This window comes from Danio rerio, chromosome 15 (assembly GCF_052040795.2).
Source record: "Danio rerio strain M-AB ecotype USA chromosome 15, GRCz13ab, whole genome shotgun sequence".
NCBI lineage: Eukaryota > Metazoa > Chordata > Actinopteri > Cypriniformes > Danionidae > Danio > Danio rerio.
The window spans coordinates 39,048,938-39,068,422 of NC_141035.1; the positions used below are offsets into that span (position 1 = coordinate 39,048,938).

The following is a 19,485-nucleotide window of genomic DNA, read 5'->3' on the forward strand; positions in this document are numbered from 1 at the left end:
TTTAATTAAAACACTGCAGATTTGTTAACCTAATGGAGAGTGCTTGGTAAAAGTGTCTATATCTGCAAGTCCTGAAGTGCTTAAACTTATTTGAACACTTATAATACACTCTTAATGTTCAACCTTTTTATGAATTGATAGCAAAGAAAGCACTTTTAAAAATGCTTGATGTGGTTCCATGAAGAACTGTTGCAAACTTCATATTATAAGAAACCCATTTTTTATAATAAATAACTTTCAATAAACTAAATTGGCCGTAGTGTATGAGTGTGTGTGTGTGTGTATGGGTGCTTTCCAGTACTGGGTTGCGGCTGGAAGGGCATCCACTGTGTAAAACATTTGACGGAATAGTTGGCGGTTCATTCTGCTGTGGTGATCCCTAATAAATCAGAGACTAAGCCAAAGGAAAATGAATAAATGAAGGTTCCATGGATGTTAAAGGTTCTTTATCAATATCAGCAGTGAGCCTTTATTTTTGAGAGTATAACTTTACCTCACCTTTTAATTAACTTTTAACCTGTATTCATTTGGTTTTGCCTGCATGTTTTTTTATGAATTGCCAAAAACCACTGATTCAGCTAAAAAAATCTCAAACTCAACCAGTTCATTAAACAAATAGAGATTTTTTTTGACACTTTCCTTAATTTTTCTTTGATATTTTGACTTCTACTTTTCTATTGATGTTATTTATATAACTATCAATTGTAAACATTTTCCTTTAATTCAAATGAATTGCACTTGGTTTTTATATTTGTAACAAAAATGATTCCATACTTGAAGTGTTTTTAAAGGTATAGTTCACCAAAATATTTAAATGTACCCAGCATTTACCCACAGTCAAGTGGTTACAAAGATTTTTGAGTTTATTTCGTTGTTGTTGAACAGAGGAGGCATGTTGGCTCAGTGGTTAGAACTGCCTCCTCACAGCGAGATGGTCGCTGATTCGAGTCACGGCTGGGTCAGTTGCCATTTCTCTGTGGAGTTTGCATGTTCTTTCCGTGTTGGTGTGGGTTTCCTCCGGGTGCTCTGGTTTCTTCCACAGTCCAAATACATGCTTTATAAGTGTGTGAGTGCATGTGTGTATGTATAAATGTTTCCCAGTACTGGGTTGGAGCTGGAAGAGCATCCGCTGCGTAAAACATATGCTGGAAAAGTTGGCGGTTTATTCCTCTGTGGCGACCCCTGATAAATAACAGGACTAAGCCTTTCTTTAAGGACTAAAGAAAAATGAATGAATGAATGAATGAATGAATGAATGAATGTCTTTGAACACAAAAGTTATTTTGAAAAATGTTACAAACCATTAACCATTGACACCCATATCGAAAACTAGTACTATGGAACTCAAAAGTTAAGGGTTTCCAACAGTCTTCAAAATAACTTGTTTTGTGATCAACAAAGAAAGAAACAAAAACAGGTTTGTGACAAATACAAGTAAACTATGGCTGAATTTTCAGTTTTGGGTGAACTATCCCTTTGTCCAACAGATTTTCAGGGTTCCTTATTGTATCTCGGCTACTATTTGCATACTGGCAATAATTTATTGTGTACCAGAATAATATTCTTCTTAATTTGCACGTATATAAATTTAGAAGGCCTCGGCGTAGTTTGTGGTCACACGTTGCAGAAATAAGCGCCATCAGCGGTGTGTCTAAATATGTTTGTAGTCTCAGACCGCCAAAGGCCAGTGCGCGCGCTCGACGCACACATGATTGCAATTAGCGTTGAAAAACACAGGCTGTGAAAAATACTGTCGGTAAAGGTTAGTCTGAGCTTCATTTGCACTTAACAGCATGCGCGGCGTGCTGGTGTGCGAAAAATAGTAACTACGTAAATAATGCAGCTTCGGATGCGTCCCAAGTCACCGGGTTCGCGGTCCATGAGCCGGTGAGGCCGTCTATCCGTCCCGGTGGGTTCAGCGGAATTAGCGCGAGTTCTTCTCAAACACATCACGGATCAGAAGGCGCACGCCGCGTGGATCATGGCTGGCCATTACCGTCGCTTAATAGTAGATTGTGTCTTAATTGGAGGAACGAAGGAGACTGAGAACCCCCATGGAGGGGCAAACATATCCACTGTCTGTGGTGCCCGGGGAAAGCAGAAGAAAACGAGGCTCTTCTCGGAAGCCTTGACGTCAATGCGTGCACTCATGAGCCTGTGTAAAGAAAACCAGCAGCAACGAATTGTTTTGCCCTATAGGCGTGTTGGTTAGGTTACCACAGGAACCACATTCAACCAGCACTGGAATGCACAATATTAATTTGCCAATGTAAAAAAATAAAAAATAAACATGATGCTAATAATTGTACTTTGTTTTAACTAGATCTGTTTTAAACGCCCCCTACGCAAATTAACCATGGTTTTACAACAAACAAGAATTATATTGTTGTTGTTAAATCATGGTAACCATGTTTTTTTTACACTACCATATTTTAACCATGGTATTTGTAGTAAACTATAGCAGCAACAAACACTTTTAACATATAAGCTGAATTTCATTAGATGCGCCTTGTCAGATTGGACTTTACAAAGTGTAAGTACAAAACTTCTCACTTTAACCAAATTTTAAACAGCTCTTCCTTTATTTTATGACATCAGCAGTCATTGGTGAAAGGAGCCAACATAGTTGTATAGTAATTTCAGTAAACCTCTAACTTACAGTTTGGAGAAGTAATTAAATATGTTTTGTATTCAAACATACCCAAGCCAGAAACTAAACATAATTACCGAATGATTCAAACCATCAGTTAAACAAATCAGTTGAATAGCATCAGTGAAAGTTCAAGAAAATCAAGTTACATTTGCAAAGGCTGTGGATTAAAGATATAATTTAAATGTAATAATGTTCAGTTTCCTACATAGTTTAATCGGTTTACTTTAGACCTCAATGTATTGTCATTAGTGTGTTTATTTTGTTTTGCCTTTAATTCTCAAAATATCCATTGATATACATTAAGCACCACAGTTTCAGCTAAAAATCTTCAATGTCCTATACTGAAGGAAAAAATCACCCAAATCTTCGACTTTCTGAGGGTGAGTAACAGCAAATTTTCAATTTTGTAGTTGATATCAGTTTGAATCAATAGGCAATTTTGATATTATTGAATTATTCTGCTTTTTGAGTGAATCAGTTGAATTGTGGACTCATTTGTAAACATAATCCATTGCCACCTACTGGATTAATTACTTAACATGGCTAAAAAAATTCCCATTTACTGTCATATACGAGGACCAAACTACTATTTAAACATCTTTGTTTGAATGCTTTTTCATGATAGGCAGATATTATGATGTAATCATGTCTCATTCACACTCTGAATGCGTGCAAATATGCATGTTGGTTTCAAAACAATGTCAATGGGGTTTATTTTTTTCTGAATTCTAACCTTCACACAAACATCTTAATATTAAAGTACTTAAAATGAAACTATTATTTATTAGTCATTCTAGCATTTGTACCTGATAAGAGCACTTCAGATGTCTTCCCAAGTGCTCACACCTCCTATTGACAACATTTCAACAGTCTGACCTTCACAAGTGCAGCAACAATTGTAGGATACTCACATATTTTCTATCATGCTAAAGACCGTTTAAAAGATATGTAAAGATACTTTATGTATATGTAAAATACTTTATGTAAAATGTATATACACTCCTCATTATTTACTTAGTTTATCATTGTTTACTTAAATTATTTATTCTGTTCAACACAAAATAAGATGTTTTGACGAAATATGAAAACCTGTAGCCATTGACTTCCATCGGAAAAAGAAATACATATACAAAATATATATTTATTTTAACAGAAGAAAGAATATAGCAAAGGTTTTTAACAAGTAAAGGATGAGAAAATGATGACAGAATTTTCAGTTTTGGGTGAACTATCTTTTAATGTGTTACAATGGACACACTTGGACAATGTTGGCAAACTCTGGCACACACATACACATACAGACAGTAATAGCAGTGTGCGCAGGGTTGCGGTGACGGTTGCAGGTTAAATCGATCATTAATCCCTTTCACCTCCGGTAGGATTCACGCCCCTAATCGGTGTCATCTTTGTCACTCAGCATCACTCGAGCGCACGCGGAGGAAACCCCCCTCGCCTCCTGACGTCAGGCGAATCGTTTAAAAGGCAACTTTGGAGGAATGAGCTGCAACAGAAGGAGCAAAGAGAACTTACCCGACGCATCTCTCTTCTTTTACTCTGAGACCAAATAAACACTTTAATAAAAGATGCTCTCCACGCGTATCCAGTGCGCACTGGCGCTCCTGTCCCTCGCGCTCGCCGTCAGCAGCGTCTCAGCTGCGCCGTCAGATGCCAAACTCCGCCAACTTCTGCAGAGATCTCTCCTCAGCCCTGCTGGAAAACAGGTAAAACAGCACTTACAGACACTGCACGTCTGACTAATGTAATGTGATAGATATTATAAATTATTTGAATGGTAATTGAATGAGATTTGATAAGAATGAAAAGCGCTGTCCGTGGTCCTGAAATCGACATAAGCGGTCAAGTTAGAATGTGTGGGGCTATATAGAGAGAGATTGTTTGAACGTGCATAGCGTGATGAATGATGATGAGAACTATAACTAAAGTTTATGATTCTGGTTTCAGGGCTTTGGTTATCTGAAAACTGTACCAAATATAAATGTCCTATGAAATAAAAAGCAAACTGAAGCTGTAATGCGTGTAATGTAACACTTATGATTTCAGAAAAATGTTAATAAAACCAACCTACAAAACACTAATATTCTTTAAAGGAAAGGTTCTGAAAGGGATTTTTCAATATGTTGGTTTCCAAAAAAAAAAAAAAAACAGTTTAGTACAGTTGATCTGAATTGATTTTTTTCGTATTGAATAACACAAAGTTACCTGTGCGATTTTATTATTATTTTTTAGGGTATTTATGGAACCTTTAAAGCCGATAACGTCTTCATTTTTTGAAAAGTGAACTAACGAGATTCATAAAAAGCAAGATTTTTGAGGTAAAAGTGATATAAATGTATTAAAAGCCCGACCAAAAATGACAATTTTGTCATAATTTTCCCCAAACCCTCGACTTGCTTGTTTTGCTGAACACAAAAGGAGATATTTTGAAGAATGTTGTGAACCTAACTTCCATATTATTTATTTTCCCTATTATGAACGTCAATGGTTACCGGTTCACAACATTCTTCAAGATATCTTCTTTTGTGTTTAGCAGAAGAAAACCAAGTCAAGGGTGAATAAATTAGTACAGAAATTCATTTTTTTTGGGGGGGGGGGGGGTGAACAATCCCTTTAAAGCCCTGGCTTTATTTAATGCTACATTTTAAAAAGAATATACAACTAATTCAATGTCCAAAATACAAATTTTAGATAAATACATACGATTTGCCACAGCGGAATGAACCGCCAATTCTGAAAAAGGGACTAAGCCCAAAAGCAAACGAATGAATGAAAGTACGCTTTGCACAAGCCTGAATCTGACGCACTTTGAGTTGCAGCAAGTGATGTGAATGAATATCCTAAAGTTTTCAACTCTCTTTCATTCTTTTAATTGTCAGGAACTCGCCAGATACACACTCGCAGACCTGCTTTCAGACCTCGTGCAAGCAGAAAACGAGGCGCTGGAGCCAGAGGATCTGTCGCGCGCCGCCGAGAAAGATGATGTGCGTCTGGAGCTCGAGCGCGCCGCCGGCCCCATGCTCGCACCCCGCGAGCGCAAAGCCGGATGCAAGAACTTCTTCTGGAAAACTTTCACGTCGTGTTAATCCCTTATGGCAAAGCTTTTCCCTTTGACTTTTTCTTTCTTTTCTTTTTTACTCATTTTTTTCTCCCCACGTCTTTCACATTCTTCATCCTAACCAAACTGTAAATAAGAAAACGTCTGTCGTCTAACAACGATGGTAGCTCTCACCGAGGCTATATTGATGTGTCATCGGAAAGAATGTTGTACGAATGTGTGCAAATCTGCTTTTAATTGTACTTTAGCAGATATCACTATTTTTAATTGTTTGTTTGAATAAAATATATGTTTCAGAGCCAATGCATAATGCAACTTTTTTCCCAGCAACACACACTTCATCCAGTTACACTATATACAAAGTAAATGCATGAAAGCATGCAGCCCTCAACAGATCTATTTGCAGAAACAGAGATGTTTTTATATAATCAATAAATCTATTAAACTATAATCCGAAATGAAAAGTGCTAGCAGGTGTGAGTTTGGCAGCTTATCAATGAGCTTTAATTTAATGATGACCTGCATGATGTTTCAGAGCCATTTGAGAGTAAATGTGGAAGAAACACAGAGAGACTCTTTTTGGCTGCCGAATCACAAAGGCTCTTAATAACCTTTCGTTTTCAGCATTAAGAGATTCATTTAAGAATGCTCTCAAACAATTATGCTATGTGTGTGCGTCTTTGCCTGCCATTTGACAGGTCCTTTGCCCACTCTGTGTGTGTTTTATCTCTCTGTGCAGCCTGGTCTGGTGTGTGTGTGTGTGTGTGTGTGTGTGTGTGTGTGTGTGTGTGTGTGTGTGTGTGTGTGTGTGTGTGTGTGTGTGTGTGTGTGTGAAATACAGATTGTGAAAGTGACAGGTAGAGTTCAATTGGATGTCTAAATGAGGACTTCTGCTCTATATCATGAATGTGTCATGTTCAGATTCTTTTTGTTTTTCCATTTGACACACATATGGCCCCATGCTCCTACTGGCCTCGTTCAGTGTATGTGCAGTTACATTTAAAACGCATCATTATATCTGACATTTACTGAAAATAGGACATCAGGTGGAGTTCACTTTATAGTGATTTTACTGCCTCTTTTTTCCTCCTGGTTGCTGGTCTCAGATTGCTAACATCTCTTTTAAATGTATGCACAATGAAAAAAGGGAAACTATAATATGTGGATTTTTATTTTACTTGTATATCAGTTTACACTTTATTTTGGTAGAATAGCATGACATTATTTTTTTAAATGTTGTTTTACTATTAAAAATAATAGTTAATATAATTGTTTATTAATATGTACTAATATATATATATATAATATATATATTGGCTATAAGCACTCACTTTTTAGATTTTATATTTATATTATTTATTAATATAAAAACATATTTGTATAATAAGGCACAATGCATTTGGGGGCGACGCAGTGGAGCAGTTGGTAGTGCTGTCACCTCACAGCAAGAAGGTCGCTGGGTCGATGGTTCAATCCTCGGCTCAGTTGGTGTTTCTGTGTGTGGAGTTTGCATGTTCTCCCTGCGTTCGCGTGGGTTTCCTCCGGGTGCTCCGGTTTCCCCCAAAGTCCAAAGACATGTGGTACAGGTGAATTGAGTAGGCTAAATTGTCTGTAGTGTATGAGTGTGTGTGTGTGTGAATGTGTGTGTGGATGTTTTCCAGAGATGGGTTGCGGCTGGAATGGCATCCGCTGCGTAAAAATGTGCTGGATAAGTTGGAGGTTTATTCTGTTGTGACGACCCCAGATTAATAAAGGGACTAAGCCAACAAGAAAATGAACGAATGAATGAAATTATTTGATGTAGTGATATGGAGCTGTGAAGCAGTTGAGACCTATCTGCAACTACTTTATGCTGGATGTTTTATTTTTTTTTATTCTAGAATAACTGCACACTTTGGAAAGTTCATCAGGCCTATAGTAGAAACTATATACATACTGTACGTAAATGTCTGTGAGAACATATACTGCATGATTGTGTATCACATTTTAAAAAATAAACACTGTATAATGGAGCAATATTAATCAAAACAATTTGATTATGAATTATGTAAATACTGATGTAATTATTTATGAAAATATATATTTCAAAATACCTAACCCTAACCCTAACGTCTAAATTGGAGTCATGCTTTCATGTTGTTGACGACAAATTCTGACCCTACTATCTGAATGCTGCAGCAGAAATCGAGACTGATCAGACCAGGCAACATTTTTCCAATCTTCTATTGCCCAATTTAGGTGAGCCTGTGCGAATTGTAGCCTCAGTTTCCTGTTCTTAGCTGACAGGAGTGGTACCCGGTGTGGTCTATTGCTGCTGTAGCCCATCCACCTCAAAAATGGACGTTTTGTGCATTCAGAGATGCTCTTCTGCATACCTCGGTTGTAGCGAGTGGTAATTTGAGTTACTGTTGCCTTTCCATAAGCTGGAACCAGTCTGGCCATTCTCCTTTGACCTCTGGCATCAACAAGGCATTTGCGCCCACAGAACTGCCACTCACTAGATATTTTTTTCTTTTTTGGACCATTCTCTGTAAACCCTAGAGATGGTTGTGTGTGAAAATCCCAGTAGATCAGCAATTTCTGAAATACTCACACCAGTCTGTCTGGCAACAACAACCATTCTTCAATAAAAAAGTTACATAAATCACCTTTCTTCTTCATTCTGATGCTCAGTTTGAACTGCAGCAGATCGTCTCAACCATGTCTACATGTCTAAATGCATTGAGTTGCTGCTTTGTGATTGGTTGATTAGAAATTTGTTTTTACGAGCAGTTGTACAGGTGTACCTTATAAAGTGGCCGGTGAGTTAGTATGTGTGTGTGTGTGTGTGTGTATATACACACACATATATATGTATGTATGTATATATATATATATATATATATATATATATATATATATATATATATATATATATATATATATATATATATATATATATATATATATATTATATAACACACACACTAATAATCATACCAATAGCCCAACCCCAGTTACTGCTACATTTGCTGCACCAGTGAAAATGTTTGTGTGTGTGTGTGTGTGTGTGTGTGAGTGTGGCAAGATCCTTCCTATTCTTTTATGTCGGTTCATATCTACCCACCCACATATAATATCTCTCATTGATAAGACGTCAGTATCTACACCATTCACACAAATATGCACAAAGACGGAAAAAAATCCTTTTAAGCTGTTCACATTTTCCTGCCACGCGTCACACCAATCCTGACATCTGCCTCTGAGCTTTTAAAGTGATTAGCAAGCCTTCAATGCACTTCAATACGACACTGCGCAGCGTCTCCATTTATTAGAGCTAATTAAAGACCTCAAAAAAAGTCTTAAGAGTCTGTCGCATTTAATTCAATCTACAAGTGCCAATATTGCATCCTAAGTGGCTAATTCGTTTTTGGGGGTGTTGTGTGAAAAGGTAGGCACATTTCCGGGGCAGAAGGGGGCGTTGGGTTGTTCTTTCCGCATGTTTGATATTTCCTGCAGGGGCATTAATGGCAAGAGAGTTTAAACAACCCCGCCTCGTCTTTCTGCTTAATGACACCACACTCTAACTTTCCGGAAGGAGTCAGGGAGAGACTGTGTTATTAATCGTTTAAGAGATTGTTTGTGTTTCACTCTCTTAAAAAAAAATAAAGGTCCAGGAAGAACTAACAGAGATGAACCATATAAGAACATTTCTGGTTCCCTAAAGCAGTGTTTCCCAACCCTGTTCCTGGAGGCTCTTTTATCTGAACCATTCATTTCAGGACCTTTTACTGAAAATTTCTTTAAAGAACCATTTTTTTTTCATGGTGTGAAGAATTCTAAAGAACATTTCCACTGTAAATGTAAATTAAAAAGTGATGTGTATTTATGTAGCACATTTATCACGTATGGCCATACACCCAAAGCACTTCACAATCATGAGGGGGGTTTCTCCTCATCACCACCAGTGTGCAGCATCTACTTGGATGATGCGACGGCAGCCACAGGACAACATTGCCAGTGTGCTCACCACACACCAGCTATTGGTGGAGTTGAGAGACAGTGATCGAGCCAATTTGGTGAATGGAGATAATTGGGAGGCAATGATGGGTAAGGGCTGATGGAGGGAATTTGGCAAGGACACCGGGTTACAACCCTACTTTTTACCATTTTTAATGATCATAGAGAGTCAGGAACTCGCACTTGGTTTTTAACTTCTCATCTGAAAGACAGCGCCCACTGACAGTATAGCGTCCCCTTCACTTTACAGGCTGAGCACCCTCTGCTGGCCTCACTAACACCACTTCCAAGAAACTTCTGGAATGAAAGGGTTTCATGGATGTTGAAGGTTCTTAATGGAACTAGTGGATCCTTTTCACAAGATGCTTATGACACATTTACAAGTCATCAGCATCTTAAAACTCGCTTAAAATTCAGATTTTCCCCAACTTTATTTATAGAATTTTACAAAAAATTTACAAATATCACACATTTTAGAATGTTATTGTACATTTTGACAAATTGAGAGAGATAAAGTAAACAAGAATCCAAAATGACTGTGACAACTATTCAATCAGTCATTTTCTTTCGGCTTATTCCCTGTCTGATTATCAGGGGTCGCCACAGCAGAATGAACCACTAACTATTCCAGCATATGTTTTACGCAGCAGATGCCCTTTAAGCCGCAGCCCAGAACTGGAAAAAATGTGACAATTATTGACCCATTAATTTTCTTTTCTGCTTAGTCCCTTAATTTATTTGGGGTCACCACAGCGAAATGAACCGCTAACTTATCCAGCATATGTTTTACGCAGCAGATCCCCTTCCAGCTGCAACCCATCACTGGGAAACATTCAAACACTCCCATTCACAAACATTCATTACGGACAATTTATCTTACCCAATTCACCTGTACCGCATGTCTTTGGACTGTTGGGGAAACTGGAGCACCCGGAGGAAACCCACGCGAACACAGGGAGAACTTGCTTACTATACACAGAAACGCCAACTGACCTAGCCGAGGCTCAAACCAGCAACCTTCTTGCTGTGAGGCAGTCGTGCTACCCAATGTGCCACTGTGCTTACAAGCTGTACTTTATAATATATACAATATATAATATAATAATATACTATACATCTTTGCATAAATTTGTGACGTCTATAACCGTTCTCTCTTCTGTCTGCGTTATCAGTCTCAACCTGTTTTTCTCCTTTTTTCTGAAAGTCTTGAAACAGTCATTGAGTTTTTCTTTTATTATTTGAGCAAATAGGAATACAAAAAAATGATTATTAGTTGTACTCTCCCATTCACTGCGTTCTGAGTTTACACAACTATAACAACTTCTGCTGAGTCCAAGAACCTTTATATTTTAACAGCATCCTGTAAGAATAGCATTATCTGCGAAGATCAGATAAAATGAAGCATTAATAACACTGAGAAGAGGCGGCACGGTGGCTCAATGGTTAGCACTGTTGCCTCATAGTAAGAAGGTTGCTGGTTTAAGTCCTAGCTGGGTTAGTTGGCGTTTCTGTGTGGAGTTTGCATGCTCTTCCCGTGTTGGCATTGGTTTCCTCTGAGTGCTCCAGTTTCCCCCACAGTCCAAAGACATGCGGTACAGGTGAATTGAATAAACCAAATTAGCCGTAGTGTATAAGTGTGATTGAGTGTGTATGGGTTGCAGCTGGAAGGGCATCCACTGTGCAAAACATATGTTGGATAAGTTGCCGGATCATTCCGCTGTGGCAACCCCTGATGAATAAAGGGACCAAGCCAAGAGAAAATGAGTGAATAACACGGAGAACTCATGACAAAGAAACACAAAACCTTTTTGTATCATTAAATTGAATCCCAATGTTTAGTACTGTATAAAATATTGTGCAATTGCACTAATCAAAAGACGTGGAATCTGAGGTTCTTCACACTGCTGGAGATTTACATAATTGCACAAGAAAAAAAAAATCAATATTCATTTAATGACGTAATATGGCCCGGTCCATTAGCCCCCAGCGGTTGAAGCAGATCTCGGAGCTTTAGACTCTCTGGTGTGTAAACAATGTGTCTTCATTATGCAGTTTGTTTTGATGTAATTGTCCACATTTTGATTTTAAATCGCACCATGTAATGTCTGTAATATGTGTGTATTTTGATTTCATACTTGAGTGATGATTATTTCGAGTAAACAAAGACATTAGCATGTTCATTCATCCAATGTAGTGTTTTTCCAAACTCCCTCTCCCACTAAACCAATTCCTTGTTTTGCTTGTTTAGCTTTGATTAAGTTGCCATAAAAACGAGATCTCGCAAAGTGCTGAATGTAATTTAAATAAGTGCAAAAAGGAACTTGGTAAAATGGTTGAAATTTGCATTCATGAATAAATGTAGCAGTTTTTTTTTTTTTTTTTTTTTTTTTGGAGGGAAAAAACTGCCTAATGTAAACAAAGATTTCCAGACAGCACTGAAACACTGATTAAACAAAAAATAGACAATTTATCATTTTGAATTTTGAGAATGATGTGGCATAAAGTCTTACATTGTGCATTTCAAATTTTTTATCTAACAACTTTAAGATATACACTTGAAATTAGCTAGAATAAATTCAGAACTGCAAGAAATTAACAATAAATAAAAAAAAACAAAAAACGATGAACTTGCAATCATAATAAATAAAGTTGCATTTTTACCAGCAGTTTATAAGCAACTTCTCTTACACATACATACTAATATTTTGAATTTACTTTCTTCATGGCATGTTTACTTCCTTGAAACATGGGAGGACATTCAGGTTCACCTAAAACTCTTCAGACCTGCTAATGTTGCACTTGCCCCAGGGCAGCTCAGTCTCTCTTTTGGGGGTGGTTCAGGACTGATTATTTAAATTTGCTGAATCCCTCTCTTGAGAGCCAAATCTGCCAGTATCAGAATAATTGGATGTAAGTGTGGAGAAGTTTCTGTGCATTTTTTTTTTTTTATTGTAGTGAGCGACCAGCAGATGAGAGAAAACCCTAGAGTAAAGCATCCGAACTCCAAACTGAAAGAAAAGTCAGCAACATGCTCAGTAAATGACACTGCTGTATGAATAAGAGGAAAATGCCTTCGGGTGTGTGAGTTCTCGTGGAGAAGCATGTAGGTTACACCATTTTTTTAAATAATGCGAACAGATGAACATGGTCTCTCTGACACTCCGCAGAAACAAACAAAGTGTAATCATGAGATTGTAAATCTATGATGGGTTAGTAATGATGTCTACAGAGAGCTGGATACTCAATCAGAGCCTCAGCATGTGCGTGTGTGTGCATATTTGCATATGTAGTCTGCAAAATGCAACCAGGTCTGTCTGTCTGCGTTTTTCTCCATCATTAGCAGCTCTCAGGGGGGCAGTGGCCCGCAGGGTGTGTGTGTGCTGATGACTTAGCACCCCTTGCGCTTAGTCCTAATGGCATACTTTCCTCATAACTCATTAAATCTCACTTCCGGTCTGTTAAAGGAGTGTATCAACTAGCCGTTGAAATCTCTGATATCATTCTAGAATGTCCATATTTTACACTTTGAAAAATAGCCATTGTCATAATTAATGTTTAACATATAGCTTATTGGGTGGCTCAGTGGCATGTGTGAGTGTGAAAGTGTATGGGTTTCCCAGTTCTGGGTTGCATCTGAAAGAGTATCTGCTGCGTAAAATATACAGAATAGTTGACGGTTCATTCTGCTGTGGAGACCAAGAGATGAATGAACATGATTTCTGTAAGAGTCCCATAGGATGTAATGAACTTCTATGATGCCTTTGTTTGCTGTGAATACACGCCCTCTAGTGGTGGAAATTACATACTATGAATTAAATTTCCATTCGATCATTCACTTTTAAACATTTTAGAGCCGAACTTCAAATGATTTCACAGCATTTCTTTATTGAATTCATTATATTAATTGACTTGTTTGTTTATTTGATCACTCACAGGCTCACTTTACATATCCTCTCTTTTAAAAGTTGCGTTTTGTTTTTCCTCTTTATTATTTGGGTTTCTCTGCTTTATTTAAAGTCTCCCCATGAACATATTCACCTCTACCCTCTCCTCAGTTTTTTTTTTCTTTTTTCGCTGGATCCCATAATCCTCTCAAGGTCAAGAACATCTGCACTCACATCATTGTCCAATGCTTCTTGAAAACAACATGAAGATAAGGGTAAGAACAAATATCTGATGATCTCACCCTTGTGCCCTGTTAGATAACATCTCAAAACATGTCTTCCTCAATCTATATATGCTATTTTAACCATTGTCCCTGTCCTAACCATCTTCAGACAGATCCACGATAAGCCTCTTGTTGGATCTTGATTGGCTTTATTTACTAAGATTACGGGCTCTATTTGAACGATCTAGGCGCAAAGTCTAAAGCCATGATGCAAAGCATTAAGGGCATGTTCGAATCCACTTTTGCTATTTTAAGGATGGAAAAATACAGTTTGCGATGCGGCGCATGGTCTAACAGGGTTGAGATTATTCTCTTAATGACTTATGGGTGTGTTTTGTGCATTAAACCAATCAGAGTCTCATCTCCTATTCCCTTTATGAGTCAGTTGTGCCCACCATGGTGCATTTGCTATTTTCATGGTGAACTTTGAAAATGGAAAAACTGAACACTTCACTAACGAGAAAACAGTTAAACAAACCATCTGCAGCGCGAGGAAAAGAATGAGCCTCCACCATTCGGCCTCTTTACTTTTACTCTTTTCTTCTTTTTCTTTCGTGGATAAGGAAAGGGGGTTATACGCACTCCACTGAAGACATCCATTAGCCTACATATTTAATTTTTTTTTTGTTAAGTGCAAATATTTGTTTCAAAACTATTTCTAAAATCAGCTCTAATTTCCAGCAAAGCAATAAATAAACAATGAAAAAAAAATTAACAATGAAGTGTGGTCAGCAAAATGTGTTATATCCAAACACACATTCTATTCTTATCCCCAGTTTAAAACCCGACAGGTGGACAAAACTACGTTTGTTTTTATTAAAACAATTATAAATATGCAAATAATAAATAATACAAATGTCAATAATAACATTATACAAAAGCAAGTTGACATGAATAAACTGAAAAAAGGCTGTCAAGAAAGGCAGTGGTTTTTATATTAATGTATAAAATATTAATTTTTGTAATATTTTAATCATTTAATTCTTTTTCATTTGTAAAGATATTCATGCATTACTATCCTTCTGTGGCGCCCCCAGAAAATTTTCTTAGGGGTGGCCAAGTAAGACAAAACCAAATCTTGGGGTGGCACACATTCACATTTCTTGTAAATGAAACAATGAATTTTTAATTAATTCCAATAAAAACTCTTGAAATATTGTAATTTATTCATTGAAATAAATCAGCAAGTACACAAGCAAAGCAAATAAAAATTAAAATTTCATTTAAAAACACCTTTCAGGCAAGTTATTTTTTCACATACATTTATTGTACAACATACAGTATATGCCATGTCTAAAATTGATGAAGATTAATGAATTAATTATTAAACAAACCAACAAAGTAATGGAGTTGCTAAATAAACTAGATTCTGAAAAGATGATTTCAAAATGCATCTGTTTTTATTTTTTATTTTTGGTTTTCAATCAGATTAAACACAACTTTTTCATTTCAAAAATAATAATTTCTTAATAAAAAGTGTGCAATCTCAGTGAATCAGCTATATCATTAATGCATAAGAAATTATATTTATTAATTGATTTCTATTTATTTATTGAAATATTGTGAATTTACGTAAGTACATTTAAATTAATAATAGCAACAACTAAATCATATTGGGGTGGCCCTGCTATCTTGTAAGTATTAAGCAATGTGTACGCATTTAAGGCACACAACTAATGCGCTCTGCGCTGGACTTTAGACCTGCTTTCAGTTGGTCAATTGCACAGTCTATTTTAGTTCCTTAAAATAGCAACACGCCAACAATGCGCCTTAACACACCTCCTTTTCTGACCAGCACACCCATGAGTCCACAAAGTGACGCAAATAGATTTGCTATTTAAACAACGTGCCACGATACAGTTAAATTAGGGTTGCGTTGGTCTGAAAATACATCGCACCAAACGCGTTGTGTGCCTTATTGCGCCTGGTGTATGATAGGGCCCTAAGATTCATTCGCCAACAAACAAGTCTGTTGAATTTTCGGACATTGAGATCAGCAGAAATGTACACAACAATTACATGTTGATTACGAGAAATGGCACATAAGAGAAAATGTGCCCCAGTAATGTATTTAAGATTGTCAAAAATGTACACAATGCCCTATAGTAGGTTTATGAAAACGTAACAAAACAACTTCAAGACCACATAGCCCAGCGTACATATTTCTCAGTTCTAAAATTGTAGCCCTGGGCACATATTCCCAGTCAGCCTGGTTTGGAACAAGCACTACTATGAAAATCAAGTCAGTCCATCATTCTTAATGATTGATGATCTCAAATATCTTCAACAAATACAGAACTTTAAACTGGTTATTAAAAAATGAAGGGAGAGTAAAAGATGTTAGACTTTTCTTTTTGGGGGAAGCTGTCCCTTTAAGAACATAGAGTTTTATTCCAGATTAAAACGGTTAAATTGTCTGTTAATGTATACTGTGTCAGAGCGTGGATCCACTGGAGCTTATTTATTACTTATTTACAATAGGATATTACTGCAAATAGAGAAGTCATTATTTCTGAGAAACCCCCAAGAATGATCTTCATTTTTATCGGTTAAACACTCATACAGAAAGCCATTCCTCTTCTCTCTTTATCAGTTAAACACATGCTGTGTGGAAATGAGGATCTCCAGCCTGGCGCTGATGCTGTCTATTACCCACAATGTTTTTCTAGTCAGCTTTGATAATGGATATGCAAATGATATGTAAATACAGCTAATGGACATGTTTCATTTGACAAGACATGAACAGGACAAAAATCATAGACGGAATGGTCAGAAATACCATAGAGATTTATGTGTCGTGATGGCATCATTCACGGTGCTTTTAAAAGGGATTACTGAGTTATGATGTCATGCAATGTTCAAGAAGCTTATTTAAAACAGCATTTCCCATAATGCTTTTCAGTAGAAGAAATCTTTGGTGAAACATACAAAACATATATTTCATCTTAGATGTGATGGTGAGTTTGCAGAATTTAGCCTGCTTTCCAAACAGAAAAAGCTGGTTGTTTTTATTCAATCAAAAATAAAAAGTGCAGGTAATGCAGTCAGATTCCCGAATGAGTGACTCTTTTGAACCGATTCTTTCAATCATGACATACAAATCAGTAAGCTAGTAGTCTGATTTACAAACAAATTATGAATTGGTTCTTTTACAGTCAAGTTCAACAGTACAGAAAAGGCTTTTCATTAGCGTTTGTCGTCAGCATTTTTCGAGACGTTTTTATGGATTTAAACCCAAGCGATTTTCCAACCCAAGCTCATTCTGGAAACGTAGCCCCGCGGACATTTCTGGAGACCGTGATTTACGTGGCCGGAGGTACGTAAGGCCGCGTTTAGTTTTTTTCGAGCGAACGCTGCGGGGCGGTGTGGCGCCGCTCCGTCCCTCCTCTTCGCGCTCGCCGGCCGACGGCTCGGCTCCGAGTGGAGGGCTTTCCTGATGCAACCAGTTTGTCCGCTTAGCACACAGCTTTGCTTCGGCGGAGCAAAGGCCCCGAAGGAGGAGGAGCCGGCCGTGGGGACGACGACCGGGATCGAGTCCGGGGAACAGCGGTTCTGGAAATCAGGTAAGGCGAAAAACGGAATCCGAAAATTTAGGGCGAGAACGCGGCGGGATCCGAAAACGCGGTCGAAATCGAAGACGAGGGGTTTTGCTTTTTTTATTTTTTCTGGACGGCTTTTGCGAACCGTCGCTCGGGTTTAGGGAAGGAGGAGGGGCAACTTTTCGCGCAAGAACGGCGCGGGCGCGAACGGCGCGCGCTCCAGAGAGGCGCCAGAGACGCGAAAAAGCGCGTACAGCGGCCTCTCGTGGATCCGCGAAAACAAAAACCGCTCGAATACGTACCTCCCGGGACGTATCTCGCGGCCCACAGAAACGTCCGCGGGGCTACGTTTCCACAATGAGCCCGGGTTGCGATTTTCATTGGCGTCGAGCAGAAGATTATGCAAAATCACTTCTTGATGTTAAATGACGCTACACAACTTTAAGCTTGACACCTGCTTGTAACACAGAAGAAGAAGACAGAAGGTTGGCTTGCTTGTTGTTAAAGTTACTGGCGATTCGAACAAGCATGGATGGTTCAAGTAGCAGCTCCAGCTCTGAAGAAGTTATTATTGTTCACCAGTGCAATAAGCAGCACGTTCATATCGCTTCTGCGCATCTTCTTCAGTGTGCGCTCGCATTGACAGTTTTGAGCTTGAGCGCCTACAAGTGCTGTTTACTGTAACTTCAGCAGCTCCGTGCACATCAAAAGTGCCAATCTGACTGGTGGAAAAGGAAAAAAACGAGCATGAGGCGTTTCTTTAAAAAGGACGATTTTGCGCCTGCCGTTTGGCGCATTGGTGTGCACGATCACATTGGCGCCCTTTATTTAGTCACGAGGTGTTAAACGTTGACGGAAAATGCAAGCAAAATGCGTCCCGGTTTCCAGGTACATTTTAAAAGAACATTGCAAGGAGGTTATTTTTACTTAATAATCTATAATAACTTGTAAATTACAAACTTGTTATCATGTCATTATGAAGCAATGTAAAGCAGAAAAAACATTAATGTAAAAGAGCTCTGAAGCAATTGCTGACGAGAAACTAGTGTGAAAGCAGCAGAGCTTTTATTAAGCCTCATTCCACCACTTCTGATTCATCGGGTCATGATCACATGGAGAAGAAGTTCTAGTTCCAGTTCTTGTTAGATATTTGAATGATTCATTTTTACATATTGTTCTTTTATAAGTGCAATGTTATAAGAAATTACTTACTATGAATGAGTTAATAAATAAACTATTAAAGGGCACCTATTTTACCTCTTTTACAAGTTGTAAGATAAGCCTTTAGTGTCTCCAGAATGTGTCTGTAAAGTTTCAGCTCAAAATACTCATCAGATTATTTACTAGAGCCTCCAAAATTTGGCCGTTTTTGGTGTCCGAGTATACTGTAGCTGTTGAGCTGCTTCTCTCCGCCTACCGTTCCCATGTGCATGTATGCTTCTAATCATCATGTGTTTCATCAAATAAACAGCAGTCAGTGATAGAGACAGACACAGATAAAGCTGAAATACAGCTCAGTGATTTATTTCATTTATTTGTGGTGGAGTTTATTCGCGATGATTCTCACACAAATGCCATTTGTAGTACATTTGATTTACTTGCCAAGTTTCTTACAGTCAGTTAAATGTCTGTTGAAGGAGCAGTATCGACAGATATTAAGATTAAGCAGACAGTCTACTAATTCTCAAATGGACCATCAAAATAAAGCTTTACCGACAATTGAACCAACCAATGACTGAAAGAGGAGACAGTGAATGAATTAACCAATTACTGAATTACTAAAACAAATTTTGTCTACACAGTACATTTGAAAGGTCACTGCAGAGCTGGGTAGCTGATGTACGTAAACATCAAAATATAAAGTGCTCAGCATAAGTGATCCGTTCTGAAAATGAATATTTGTATTCATTTCTTAGTGAATATAGGCAATGTATTTTGGTGCATTTAAACAAAACAGATATATATATATTTTTTTTTTTAAATAATATTTTAGTCACCAAACATCTTTAGACATTGAAAGATAATACAATTAAATTCAAGGAAAATATTGCAA

The 19,485-nt window shown here is 37.7% G+C and overlaps 2 protein-coding genes across 3 annotated transcripts in view; both read left to right on the forward strand.

Moving 5' to 3' along the window:
* LOC147833729 (uncharacterized) overlaps window positions 1-13,754 on the forward strand; it is a 44,365-nt gene extending 30,611 nt beyond the window's left edge. The window contains exon 4 of one of the 2 annotated variants that reach the window (XM_087284486.1): window positions 12,681-13,754. In XM_087284486.1, coding sequence (XP_087140612.1) covers window positions 12,681-12,711 — 31 coding nt within the window. In that variant the 3' untranslated portion in view covers window positions 12,712-13,754. The remainder of the gene's footprint in view (window positions 1-12,680) is intronic. The other variant, XM_087284485.1, reaches the window with a different exon arrangement.
* sst1.1 (somatostatin 1, tandem duplicate 1) lies at window positions 4,159-6,029 on the forward strand. The gene is made up of 2 exons (NM_183070.2): window positions 4,159-4,374; window positions 5,548-6,029. Exons 1-2 carry the CDS (start codon window positions 4,237-4,239, stop codon window positions 5,752-5,754), a joined length of 345 nt encoding a protein of 114 aa, NP_898893.2. The 5' UTR covers window positions 4,159-4,236; the 3' UTR covers window positions 5,755-6,029.
* Window positions 13,755-19,485: the final 5,731 nt, after the last annotated feature.

Bases quoted from the DNA above. Each gene is read 5' to 3' on its own strand.
- sst1.1 (NM_183070.2), top strand. From the start codon at position 4,237: ATGCTCTCCACGCGTATCCAGTGCGCACTGGCGCTCCTGTCCCTCGCG. The intron at 4,375-5,547 runs GTAAAACAGCAC...TTTAATTGTCAG, and splicing joins TCAGCCCTGCTGGAAAACAG to GAACTCGCCAGATACACACT.